Raw genomic sequence first — 14,298 nt, 5'->3', positions numbered from 1 at the left:
CTCCCCGTCACATTCTCCCCTCCCCGTCACATTCTCCCCTCCCCGTCACATTCTCCCCTCCCCGTCACATTCTCCCCTCCCCGTCACATTCTCCCCTCCCCGTCACATTCTCCCCTCCCCGTCACATTCTCCCCTCCCCGTCACATTCTCCCCTCCCCGTCACATTCTCCCCTCCCCGTCACATTCTCCCCTCCCCGTCACATTCTCCCCTCCCCGTCACATTCTCCCCTCCCCGTCACATTCTCCCCTCCCCGTCACATTCTCTCCCCCCCGTCACATTTTCTCCTCCCCGTCACATTTTCTCCTCCCCGTCACATTTTCTCCTCCCCGTCACATTTTCTCCTCCCCGTTACATTTTCTCCTCCCCGTCACATTTTCTCCTCCCCGTCACATTTTCTCCTCCCCGTCACATTCTCCCCTCCCCGTCACATTCTCCCCTCCCCGTCACATTCTCCCCTCCCCGTCACATTCTCCCCTCCCCGTCACATTCTCCCCTCCCCGTCACATCCTCCCCTCCCCGTCACATCCTCCCCTCCCCGTCACATCCTCCCCTCCCCGTCACATCCTCCCCTCCCCGTCACATCCTCCCCTCCCCGACACATCCTCCCCTCCCCGACACATCCTCCCCTCCCCGTCACATCCTCCCCTCCCCGTCACATCCTCCCCTCCCCGTCACATCCTCCCCTCCCCGTCACATCCTCCCCTCCCTGTCACATTCTCCCCTCCCTGTCACATTCTCCCCTCCCCGTCACATTCTCCCCTCCCCGTCACATTCTCCCCTCCCCGTCACATTCTCCCCTCCCCGTCACATTTTCTCCCCCCCGTCACATTTTCTCCTCCCCGTCACATTTTCTCCTCCCCGTCACATTCTCCCCCCCTCCCCGTCACATTCTCCCCCCCTCCCCGTCACATTCTCCCCCCCTCCCCGTCACATTCTCCCCCCCTCCCCCTGTCACATTCTCCCCCCTCCCCGTCATATTCTCCCCCCCTCCCCGTCATATTCTCCCCCCTCCCCGTCATATTCTCCCCCCTCCCCGTCACATTCTCCCCCCCTCCCCGTCACATTCTCTCTCCCGTCACATTCTCTCTCCCGTCACATTCTCTCTCCCGTCACATTCTCTCTCCCGTCACATTCTCTCTCCCGTCACATTCTCTCTCCCGTCACATTCTCTCTCCCGTCACATTCTCTCTCCCGACACATTCTCTCTCCCGTCACATTCTCCCCTCCCCGTCACATTCTCCCCTCCCCGTCACATTCTCCCCTCCCCGTCACATTCTCCCCTCCCCGTCACATTCTCCCCTCCCCGTCACATTCTCCCCTCCCCGTCACATTCTCCCCTCCCCGTCACATTCTCCCCTCCCCGTCACATTCTCCCCTCCCCGTCACATCCTCCCCTCCCCGTCACATCCTCCCCTCCCCGTCACATCCTCCCCTCCCCGTCACATCCTCCCCTCCCCGTCACATCCTCCCCTCCCCGTCACATCCTCCCCTCCCCGTCACATCCTCCCCTCCCCGTCACATCCTCCCCTCCCCGTCACATTCTCCCCTCCCCGTCACATTCTCCCCTCCCCGTCACATTCTCCCCTCCCCGTCACATTCTCCCCTCCCCGTCACATTCTCCCCTCCCCGTCACATTCTCCCCTCCCCGTCACATTCTCCCCTCCCCGTCACATTCTCCCCTCCCCGTCACATTCTCCCCTCCCCGTCACATTCTCCCCTCCCCGTCACATTCTCCCCTCCCCGTCACATTCTCCCCTCCCCGTCACATTCTCCCCTCCCCGTCACATTCTCCCCTCCCCGTCACATTCTCCCCTCCCCGTCACATTCTCCCCTCCCCGTCACATTCTCCCCTCCCCGTCACATTCTCCCCTCCCCGTCACATTCTCCCCTCCCCGTCACATTCTCCCCTCCCCGTCACATTTTCTCCTCCCCGTCACATTTTCTCCTCCCCGTCACATTTTCCCCTCCCCCTCACATTTTCCCCTCCCCGTCACATTTTCTCCTCCCCGTCACATTTTCCCCTCCCCGTCACATTCTCTCCCCCGTCACATTTTCCCCTCCCCGTCACATTTTCCCCTCCCCGTCACATTCTCTGCCCCGTCACATTTTCCCCTCCCCGTCACATTCTCTGCCCCGTCACATTTTCTCCTCCCCGTCACATTTTCCCCTCCCCGTCACATTTTCCCCTCCCCGTCACATTCTCTCCCCCGTCACATTTTCCCCTCCCCGTCACATTTTCCCCTCCCCGTCACATTCTCTGCCCCGTCACATTTTCTCCTCCCCGTCACATTCTCTCCCCCCCGTTACATTCTCTCCCCCCTGTAGGTAGCTTTTTGAACTGCAGCAGTACACTGGGTTTCCCGGGCGGTTTTCAAATCTCCCACAGGATCCGGGAAACCCAGTGTGTTTGCAGCCGAAAAAGACCTTTCTCTGTCAGATCAGGTCCTACTACTAAGAGAGGAGACACCAGGGAGGGTGGGACCGGGAGGAGGTGAGCAGAATTTACTTATTTTTTCTCCCTGGGCCCTTTTACTTAGCTCAGTGTTTTTCTACCAGGGTGCCTCCAGCTGTTGTGAAACTACTACTCCCTACTACTTTGCCGGTCCGGGCATGCTGGGAGATAGCGAAAATCATGATTTAATTGCTTTTGCGATATATAGTGCAGCCCTAATCTTTACCATAAACAGCGAGCAGCTTCCAGCATAGAGAGAGACGTGAACCTGGAGAAGGTGCAGCTTCATTATACATGCCGTCTGATGTCTCCCCAGCGCGGCTGCTGGACGAGGACGTGAATAATTCACTGTAAAGTGTCGCGGTATTAATCATGATCACTGTCTGTCTAATGTGATAGATCCGCCAGCATCAGTCACCGTCAGCACAACGTGCCGGAGCACCCTCTACATTAAATCAGGGATAAACCTTCCCTAACCTCTTCAGGGCTGAAGGATGTCCACAGGGGGCAGTATATAATAGGTCAGTGGTCTTCAACCTGCGGACCTCCAGATGTTGCAAAACTACAACTCCCAGCATGCCCGGACAGCCAACGGCTGTCCGGGCATGCTGGGAGTTGTAGTTTTGCAACATCTGGAGGTCCGCAGGTTGAAGACCACTGTAATAGGTATATACAGTGTCTTGCATAAGTGTTCACACCCTTGGAGACCTTTCTACATTTTATAATGGTTTAACCGAAGATTAAAATTTTATATCCTCACGATTTTATGTAATGGGCCAATACAATATAGTCCATCATTTGGAAGTAGAGATGAGCAAACTTACAGTAAATTTGATTCGTCACGAACTTCTCGGCTCGGCAGTTGATGACTTTTGCTGCATAAATTAGTTCAGCTTTCAGGTGCTCCGGTGGGCTGGAAAAGGTGGATACAGTCTTAGGAGACTCTTTCCTAGGACTGTATCCACCTTTTCCAGCCCACCGGAGCACCGGAAAGCTGAACTAATTTATGCAGGAAAAGTTATCAACTGCCGAGCCGAGAAGTTCGTGATGAATCGAATTTACTGTAAGTTCGCTCATCTCTATTTGGAAGTGGAGGGGAAATATTGGATGTTTTGAAAACATGGATTTCCAAATTACTTGCACATACAGTGCATATGTTTTCGCCCTTTTATGGTCAATTCACACGTACAGTATTCTGCGCACATTTGATGCGCAGGATTTAAAGCGGTGTTCAGTTTACATTGAAATCTGCAGCAGAAAATCCTGCGCATCAAATCTGTGTACGTGTGAATAGACCATTAATGTGAAAGATCTGGTGCAACAGATCACACATATCTAGTCACATATTTAGTAAATGGGGTCCGCATGTCTGCAATACCCGAACGTACCGCGCCCCACCACACGTCGGGTTATATAGGAATGATGTCCCCCCAAAAATGGGAAAGAGAGACAGAAAAATACGGGGCGCTCCCTTGTGTAGCACCTTCTGGTTGTGAAAAAATGTAACGGAATAACCCACCACCGCACCTATAGTACTGTACTAACCTTTAGCAGTTGTGCAATGGGATAGGCACAATTCTATAGTGGGCTTTAGGGTATTGGTAGGTACAGTGGGGATCAAAAGTTTGGGCACCCCCAGGTAAACATTTGTATTAATGTGCATAAAGAAGCCAAGGAAAGATTGAAAAATCCCCAAAAGGCATCAAATTACAGATTAGACATTCTTATAATAAGTCAACAAAAGTTAAATTTTAGTTCCATCATTTACACTTTCAAAATAACAGAAAACAAAAAATGGCGTCTGCAAAAGTTTGGGTACCCTGCAGAGTTAATATCTTGTACTGCCCCATTTGGCAAGTATCACAGCTTGTAAACACTTTTTGTAGCTAGCCAAGAGTCTTTCAATTCTTGTTTGAGGTATCTTTGCTCATTCTTCCTCACAAAAGTCTTCCAGTTCTTTGAGATTTCTGGGCTGTCTGTCACGCACTGCTCTTTTAAGGTCTATCCATTCAATTATGTTGAGGTCAGGAGATTGTGAAGGCCATGGCAAAACCTTCAGTTATGCCTCTTGATGTAATCCCCTGTGGATTTCGAGGTGTGATTAGGATCATTATCCATTTGTAGAAGCCATCCTCTCTTTATCTTCAGCTTTTTCACAGATGGCATCAAGTTAGCATCCAAAATTTGCTGAAGTTTTATGGAATCCATTTTCCTTCTACTCGTGAGATGTTCCCTGTGCCACTGGCTGCAATACAAACCCAAAGCATGATTGATACACCCCCATGCTTAACAGTTGGACAGAGGTTCTTTTCATTAAATTCAGTTCCCCTTCTTCTCCAAACGTACCTTTGCTCATTCCGGCCAAAAAGTTCAATTTTAACCTCATTCGTCCACAGAACTTGTTTCCAAAATGCATCAGGCTTGTCTGTATGTTCATTTGCAAAGTTCAAACGCTGATTTTTGTGGTGAGGACATAGAAGAGGTTTTCTTCTGATGACTCTTCCATGAAGACCATATTTGTACAAGTATCTCTTTATGGTGGAATAGTGTATCACAACTCCAGTGTCTGCCACATCTTTCTGGAGGGATTGTGCAGTCAAACGTGGGTTTTGAATTGTTTTTCTCACAATCCTGCGAGCGGTTCTGTCTGAAATTTTTCTTGGTCTTCCAGATCTTGCTTTAACTTCCACTGTTCCTGATTACTGCCATTTCTTAATTACATTCCGAACAGAGGATATTGACATCTGAAAAGGTTTTGCTTATAGCCTTCTTATAGCCTTCTCCAGCTTTGTGAGCGTCAACTATTTTCAGTTTCAGATTTCTAGACAACTGCTTAGAAGAACCCATGGTGCTGATTGTTGGGGCAAGGTCTGATGAGTCTGGGCATTTAAAACCTTTGAGATTAACATCACCTGGTCTTCCCAGATGATGATTGAGAACAATCCATGACACTGGCAGGTCTCGGCTTTGCAAAGGGGGCAGTGCATGCTATAAATTCTGCAGGGTGCCCAAACTTTTGCAGACGCCATTTTTTTGTTTTCTGTTATTTTTGAAAGTGTAAATGATGGAAATAAAATCTAACTTTTGTTGACATATTATAAGAATGTCTAATCTGTAATTTGATGCCTTTTGGGGAATTTTCCATCTTTCCTTGGCTTCTTCATGCACATTAATACAACTTTTGATCCCCACTGTATGTATAGCCTGCTGCTCGTTACCCCCTATCCGTGTCCCAAAAGGGTGCAGAATATGGAACAATAGGATAGAAAATGGCAATCACACGGGGTCCCTGTCGAGCGCTGCTTTGTCAGTAGTTGCAGATAACACTTCAGTATGCCAACCGGTACACAGGACTGTATTTTATTATTGAAGGATGTATACAACAGGACACATTGTAAACATCCTTGAATAATATAAAATACAGTCCTGTGTACCGGTTTGCATACTGAAGTGTTATCTGCAACTACTGACAAAGCAGCGCACCACAGAGACCCCGTGTGATTGCCATTTTCTGTCCTATTGCCCCCTCCACACACACACAAAGACAGACTGTGAAAAGCCTTCCACTTTAGTTAGTTAGATTATTTATTTATTTATTTATTCCTTCATTCATTCATTTATTTATTTATATTGCAGAATTGTGTGTTGTGAAGAGAAAAAGAGGACGCCCGAAAGGTTCCACAAAGAAATCCATTGCTGAGGAGGAGCCCACAGAGAGTAATGGAAGCCTTCCTAAAGAGGACGCCGAGGAGGGACGCCTGTCCCCAGAGCCCGTCCCTGACAGTTTGGACTGCCGAAAATGCAGCCGAACATTCTCCAACATCCGACAGCTGAAGAAACACATCTGCATCATTGTGTTTAATGACGACGAAGATGTCACTCAGGGTAAGGGATAAATACGCTTACATTGTATCTTCTACTCTTATCCAGAGCTTCAAAAATGTTCTGCCTTCCACTTTTACCCTGAATAACTTCTGTAGATATGCATTGTGGAGAAGTTGTTTTTTTTTTTACTCTCTTGTATATGCTTATTGTACAGTTGCTGTTACATCCACTGCAGTGAATGAAATTTTAAGCGTTTCGCTACATAGACATGTAGAGTAGCTCTTTGTTCATTATAGAACATTTGTATAGGGAACTATTCTGCAGACTAGTGGATGTAGAGAAGCCGCTATGATGATTCCCATACACTACACAGAAAAGAGGGGATCCTGCTCCCCTATAGCTTTATAGCACACCCTCAGCAGCAGCAGAATGGAGTACATTATAGAGCAGTACTGAGCAGTGTATTTTGTGAATAATGTCCTGAGTTTATAGCTATTACTGATTGTGAGCCTCTGTAGTCTGTCTAAAGTCTCTCTGTCTGCTTCTTGTTCTCTCCAGCCACTCCTTCCTCCTCTCCTCTCCATAGACTCGTATGTGCAGTGTGTAACCTGTTCCCTCAGTTATTTGATAGTCATCTTGTGCCTCAAAATGGACTTAAAAAATGCCTGTCACCAAATATAACTTTTAATATAGTGTTCCTTGTGTAATTAGAAGCCACTTTCCTATTCACTTGCTTTTAAAATTATCAACTAAAATATGTTTAAAATGTAATAGAAAAAACGGCCATTAGTTGACTCTGTTTTGTTCCCTGCCACAATTAATACAGTGAGTTCTGTCTCCTCCTAGCCTGGCAGGAGACCAAACTCAGGAAGTGTTTCTCTGCACTGAGCTTTATTGACAGCGGCACAGAGCCTTACTGAAAGCTGCACAGACTGAAAGCTTCACAGAGCCTCATTAAAACATGCACAGAGCCTCACTGAAGAATGCATAGAGCCTCACTGAAGGTTGCATATAGCCTCACTGAAGGTTGCATATAGCCTCACTGAAGGTTGCATATAGCCTCACTGAAGGATACATAGAGCCTCACTGAAGGATGCATAGAGCCTCACTGAAGGATGCATAGAGCCTCACTGAAGGATGCATAGAGCCTCACTGAAGGATGCATAGAGTCTCACTGAAAGATGCATAGAGCCTCACTGAAAGATGTATAGAGCCCCACTGAAAGCTGCACAGAGCTTCTTTTCATCAGAACGCTACAATGTGAGGGCAGAAGTGGTCCCCCAGCAGGCTTCAGTGATGTCATGCCTGCTGGGAAATGCCCACTTTCTTCTGCTGGAAGATTTCACTATGTAAGCAAGAATAACGATATGATACACAGCTTTTTAAAGCTCTGAAATCTTTTTTATAAGGGGTGGAGGAGTGTTAGGAGTAGTTAGGGAACATAGCCTGAGTTAGTTTAGAAAAGTTTATTTTGTGGCAGGTACTCCTTTAAGTTTAGAGTGGGAGAGGAGGTGGCAGGAAAGGAACATGATAAACGGAGAATGAGGCATTTTGCTCTGGTAAGATAGTGACACTTCATAGTGATTTTGCTGTGGATCTCCAGTGTTTCTGCAGCAAAATTTGCAAGTTATGCAGACTTATTTGAACCCTTTAGCAGAATGGCGCAAAATTTCTCCTAAGCTCCGTGTTTGGGGAGATGAACTTAGCGCAGCATCTGCGCTGGTGCAGAGGAGAAGATAGTTTACATAAGCTGCATCGACATTCATAGCAGAAAAATTGGAAAAAAATAAGGTGCAGCTGGAAGTCCTCTTTAGTATGTCGAAATGTATGTGGGAATTTAATTTTTGTTTCATATTTATTTATTTTTAATTTTTGTATAGGCAATGACTTCGAAGGGAAGTTTATTCTGCCAGATAATGAAAAGGAGAAGGAAAAACAGCCAAAGAGATCGCGCCTGCAAAAAATGGAGAAAGCGCCGCAGACGAAAGATGCTGAGAAGACCCAAGGGGTGAATCCCATTGTCAGCGTCCTGCTCACGGCTCATGAGGCAATTCCAGGTACCGGCTGCTTCTAATCTGTTAGGCTGCGTACTGCCGGGGAAATGTAGCTCCATGGTGACCATTAGGGTTAATCACTATCCATGTGGTACAAGTCTGCCAGTATGGGAACTATAGAGTGGCTCTACGATCTGCCTCATAGAGGGGGGCGCCCCTTTGAGGTCTATATGCCCTAATGGTGAATTTATGTTGTCTCAGGTCACTATTAGGGTGCGTTCACACTGAGTAATTCACGCAGAATTTACTCGAGTAATTCCTCTTGAATTCTCCGCTCCAAATGAATTCACATCCCCTCTGCCCATTGACTTTAATGTTATTTCTGCTGTCCTGTTCACACTGTGGAAATTCTGCTAGCAGAAATCCGACGCTGAATTCCGTTCCGCTTGAAGAAAGAGCATGCTCATTCTTCAAGCGGAATCCGCGAGCAGAAATCAATTGAAGTCAATGGTTAAAAAAAATTCCGCCCGACATTGTTTTTGCGCGGAATTCGCGGGCAATTTGCACGGAAATGGCTGAAAAATCCTTCACTTCTTTCTCCCCCATGTCCGCGCGCAATTCCGCCCGTAAATTTTTCAGCGTGAATTACTCTTCATTTACTCCGTGTGAACGCACCCTTACACAGAGAGATTATCGACCGAACAGGCAGTCATTGCCCTGTGTAATAGGGTTAAAGATCAGCCTATGAGTGAATAAACACTCATTTGTCTGCTGATCAGGTTGTGTCATAGGGGCTATGGGGCCCTTGTGTCAGAGGGGCTATGGGGCCCTTGTGTCAGAGGGGTTATGGGGCCCTTGTGTAATATGGGTATGTGGCTGATGGTTAATTGCCACAAAGGCCTGCATGAACCATCCAGCAATCGCCCATGTGGACCTCCCTGCACAATGCTCGAGCCATCAGGCAGCTTGGACAGTCTAAAAATCGAGGGCAACAGAAAGACAATATTGAGTTGGAAAAAGTGCGGCCATTTTCCTTTCTGATGTGTCTCCTGTACTGTAGGAAAAAATACTTTTACACTAAGTTTACCCAGTTTTTACTTCACTTCTTATGATTTAATAACCAATATACTGACTTCTGAATGTCGCCTCTTCTCGTGTTTGTTTTATTCCCATAAAATAAAGATCTGTGCTCCTGATCTATCTCTAGGTTATTTTCAGGGACTGTGCATTATAAAGCTTTACTTTTTAATTTCTAATTTTTTCTTTCCTAATCTGGAAGGAGCAACCAAAATAGTCCCCATAGAAGCAGCAGCTCCAGCAGTGGAACCCGAAGTTAACTTGCAGGCGACTGATCCAGAGCAGAGGAAAGGATACCAGGAATATGCAATTCCGCAAGTCCCTCAGGAACAGGCCGCTCACTCCAGCAGGTAGCACAGGGGGATACAGAACCTTCTGCTTTCATCCTTTATTCATGTTCTTACAAATGTTAGCATTGAAGTGACAGCTGGTACCAGAGAAACAGAGCTGTAACTCAGGATCAGTACAGGATAAGTAATGTAATGTATATACACAGTGACCTCACCAGCAGAATAGTGAGTACAGCTCTGGAGTATACTACACGATATAACTCAGGGTCAGTACAGGATAAGTAATGTAATGTATGTACACAGTGACCTCACCAGCAGAATAGGGAGTACAGCTCTGGAGTATAATACAGGATATAACACAGGATCAGTACAGGATAAATAATGTAATAATACAGGATATAACTCAGGATAAGTAATGCAACGTATGTACACAATGACCTCACCAGCAGAATTGTGAGTGCAGCTCTGGAGTATAATACAGGATATAACTCAGGATCAGTACAGGATAAGTAATGTAATGTATGTACACAGTGACCTCACCAGCAGAATAGGGAGTACAGCTCTGGAGTATAATACAGGATATAACTCTGGATCAGTACAGGATAAATAATGTAATGTATGTACACAGTGACCTCACCAGCAGAATAGTGAGTACAGCTCTGGAGTATAATACAGGATATAACACAGGATCAGTACAGGATAAATAATGTAATGTATGTACACAGTGACCTCACCAGCAGAATAGTGAGTACAGCTCTGGAGTATAATACAGGATATAACTCAGGATAAGTAATGCAATGTATGTACACAGTGACCTCACCAGCAGAATAGTGAGTACAGCTCTGGAGTAGAATACAGGATATAACTCAGGATCAGTACAGGATAAGTAATGTAATGTATGTACACAGTGACCTCACCAGCAGAATAGTGAGTACAGCTGTAGAGTATAATACAGGCTATAACTCAGGATCAGTACAGGATAAGTAATATAATGTATGTACACAGTGACCTCACCAGCAGAATTGTTAGTGCAGCTCTGGAGTATAATACAGGATATAAATCAAGATTTTCCTAGCTTGTGACGGAAAATATTAGTTATATGAAGACAGGAGGCTCGTATCTTATGCATTAATCTTCCTTTATTAATGCCCATAGCAGAAATTCAAACTTTACTTTAGTGAATTCTACTAGAAAAAACTTTTAAACTTTAAACTACAACTCCCAGCAGTCCACTGGATGTATCGGCCAATCCCTGGTAAGGATGCTTGGTATATAAGGGACTGCCTCCATAATCTCCTCCTCTTTCTTGATGCAAATCTGCAGCCGCAACTGGAACCTTGAATCACGACATAACCCAAACCGGCTCCATAGAACTCCGAATCACCGGACCGAACAGTATGTCCCAATGGGGACACAACAACGAAGAGGAAAACTCCGGAACGCCTCAGCCTCCATCTCGCAGAATGCACTCTTCAGTAGCCTGGAAAAGAAAAAGGATACCATGACAGGGTTGGGTCGGGCGCGAAGATACTCGCCTCCTGTCTTCATATAACTAATATTTTCCGTCACAAGCCAGGAAAATCTCGATTTATATATCAGACAGGAGGCTCCTATCTTTTTGCAAGTTCAAAGCTAGACATAAGTATGATACAGAATACATAATGGAAACAATAATGCAAATTATCTCAGGTTCACTATATGCAGGAGAACCCTGAGGATCATCGAGAACGGGGGAAACACATAATGCGTCCCCCGGGGCCAGTTGTGGTGAAGTGCGTCTGCCGCATAGGCTTCCGGCTCTGGCCTCCAGCTGTAAAAGCGGGGTAGCTGATGATTGAGGCGGGAAGCGAACAGATCTATAGAGAATGGACCCCACAGATGGCAAAGGGCCAGGAAAACTGACCGGTCCAGCAGCCAATCGCTGGAGTCGGTCAGATAGCGAGAATTCCAGTCCGCTATCATGTTGGAAGCCCCCGGGATGTATTCCGCTATCGGGACAATGTTGCGGGCAAGGCAAAAATGCCAAAATTCCTTCGCGAGATCCGCAAGAACTCTGGATCTGTAGCCCCCCAAGCGATTGACATATTGGACCGCGGTCACATTGTCCATGCGCAATAACACACAGCAATTGGATGCGTGTGGTAGAAGGCTCCTGATGGCAAAGAATGCCGCCAGGAGTTCCAGCTCGTTGATGTGCAGCAGAGACTCCTGCGGACCACGTCCCTCCTGTTGAAGAGAGACCGCACCGAGCACCCAAGCCGTGGCGACTCGCATCCGACTCCAAAATGATGTCCGGGTTGGAACTGAAGATGGTCTAGCCGTTCCATTCGACGGCATGACGTAACCACCACCGAAGTTCCTCTACGGCTTCCGGGCATAACGATACTTTGTCTGCGTATCGAAGCCCTTGTCGCAAATGTAAGGTTTTGAGCCTCTTAAGGGCTCGATAATGGAGGGTGGCGGGGAATATGGCCTGGATAGAGGCTGATAAAAGTCCGACCAGCCGTGCTAGCACACGCAACGACAGTCGTTGTTTGTTCAACACGGTTGTTTGTTCTTTGCGGATGATAGTCAGCTTGGCCTTGGGTAATCTGAGGACAGCTCGCTCGGTGTCCACCAAGAATCCCAAAAATTTCATCTCTTGAGCTGGAATGAGAACATACTTCTCGTGATTGATGATGAACCCTAGGTCTTGCAATAATCGGACCGTCCAGCTGGCGTGTTCGCCCGCCTGAAGTCTGGAACGAGCCATGATAAGCAGGTCATCCAGATAAATGATCAATCTCACTCCCCTGCAAGTAAATTGCCACATTCGGTCTCTCCAAAGGAAGCGTAGGAAGTGTTGGGAGGTTGGATTGATGGGAACCGTGAGGTAGGCGTTCTTTAGGTCCACCTTTACCAGCCAATCCCCCGGTTTTAAGAGATCCCGCAGGAAGTGGATCCCTTCCATTTTGAAATGTCGATAAACGACATGTTGGTTCAGATTTCGTAAATTTATGACGGGGGGGTATCCGCCCCCCTTCTTTTTGACTAGGAAGAGATTGCTGAGGAACCCCGAGGAGAGGGGGTCCACCTCTACCACTGCCTGTTTGGACTGGAGGTCCTGTAATTCGTTGTCTATAAGAGCAACGTTCAGGTTGGAGAACCGGATGGGAGGTGGAGTTGAAGTCACGTCTGGCGGGGAACAAAATTCTATCTGGTACCCTGCCACTGTATTGAGTATCCATGCGTCTGCCGTAATCGCAGAACAGACGTGAATAAAATATTTGTCTTCCCCCTACGGGTATGTGAAAAGAACTCAGGTGTGTTGTACTCACCGGTAGTTGGTTGGGAGCAGGGATAACCTCTCCCTCCACGTCCCCTCCAGGGGCGTCCGCGAGGCGGGAAAAAGGGTGCTGGTTGTGCGATTGGCACAGGATAGGACTGTGGAGCCTGGCTGTACTGAGGAGCAGGAGCTCTGTTGTATGGCCTATTAGCGTAATTGCGGCCGGCAGATCGGCCCCTGTTTCTGCCAGCCTTGGGAAAAACCTTAGCCGAGACCGATTTCTTTAAGGATGTTTGGGCTTTGTAGAGACTGGTATACAGTCCGACCATCTTGTTGATATCCTTTATGAGGGTATCCCCAAAAAGCAGACCCTCAGCAGCAGGGCCGGGTTCTGTCTCAGCTAAGTGAGAGAGTTGAGGATCAAGCCTCATCAAAATTGAGCGAACAAGTGGTGTTCGCACACCCAAGCAGGCATACGGCCCTCTGGGCCCAACCCCTGAGTTGAAGCAGGTCGATCGGCTGTTCCGTTGCCGCCGCCTGCTCCGAGAGGTTAAGAATTTTAGTGATAGGGCCGAAGAGGTCCAGGATTCGATCTTGGATGGGCGGAAAGGATATCTCAATACCCTTTTTAGAATATTTTCCATGTTTAGTGAGGTATCGTAAAAGTATGGGGTCAACCTCGGGTGTGAGCACCACCTTCTTGGGGATGCATGGTCGGGGGAACTCCGCCTTCAATTTATTGCGGTTAGCCTTATCTACAGACCTGCAAGCCCAATCTTCAATGTATTGAGACACCTCTGGAAGGGGTGTCCAGTCTCCAGAGCCCGGATGGGATATAGCCTCTGGGTCAAAGAAAGGCTCTCCACGAGAGTCTAAGATGGTTTCACCCTGGGATACAGGGTTGGCGTACTCAGGGAGCACCATATGCCCACTATCCTCGTCCTCCCTGTCAGACTCATTGGCATCTGCCGCCCCAGATTCAGCGGAGGACTCTTCATCTGAAGAGTCCACGAAGGAATCCGGCTTGGCCCGTCTAGCGGACCGTTGCCTCTGCATATGCAACTCCCCGAGACCCAGGGATCGGTTATAGTCTGGAGGAAAAGTGGGTCGGCAGTCCGGGTCGGGTACTGCCTGGTGCATGGAATTTACTTCCCCTGCTGGGGATTCGGATACCGTGATGGTATGCTTGCGTTTCTGAGACGCTTTGCCCTTCTTAATGGACGGTTCACCACTGCATGAGGGTTCCTGTATGAGAGGTGCAGCATGTTGCGCACCCGTGGGTGGTATGACAGAGGACATCGCTGCCTGTACGGATCTGTTTATCAGATTTTGGATCTGGGCAGCAGTCATAAATTGAGGTGCGTCCAGCACTGGATCTTCCCCTGCAGATGTCC

The 14,298-nt window shown here is 47.7% G+C and overlaps 1 protein-coding gene across 2 annotated transcripts in view; it reads left to right on the top strand.

The window, feature by feature from the left end:
* The window catches only part of ZFAT (zinc finger and AT-hook domain containing), a 221,879-nt gene that overhangs the window by 66,710 nt on the left and 140,871 nt on the right, over nt 1–14,298 (top strand). For both annotated transcript variants that reach the window (XM_056522803.1, XM_056522801.1), the window contains exons 4-6: nt 6,090–6,338; nt 8,159–8,335; nt 9,552–9,699. In XM_056522803.1, the coding sequence (XP_056378778.1) occupies nt 6,090–6,338; nt 8,159–8,335; nt 9,552–9,699 (574 nt within the window). The remainder of the gene's footprint in view (nt 1–6,089; nt 6,339–8,158; nt 8,336–9,551; nt 9,700–14,298) is intronic.

Source organism: Hyla sarda, chromosome 5 (assembly GCF_029499605.1).
Source record: "Hyla sarda isolate aHylSar1 chromosome 5, aHylSar1.hap1, whole genome shotgun sequence".
Lineage (NCBI taxonomy): Eukaryota > Metazoa > Chordata > Amphibia > Anura > Hylidae > Hyla > Hyla sarda.
This window is presented reverse-complemented; position numbering and strand designations above follow the sequence as displayed.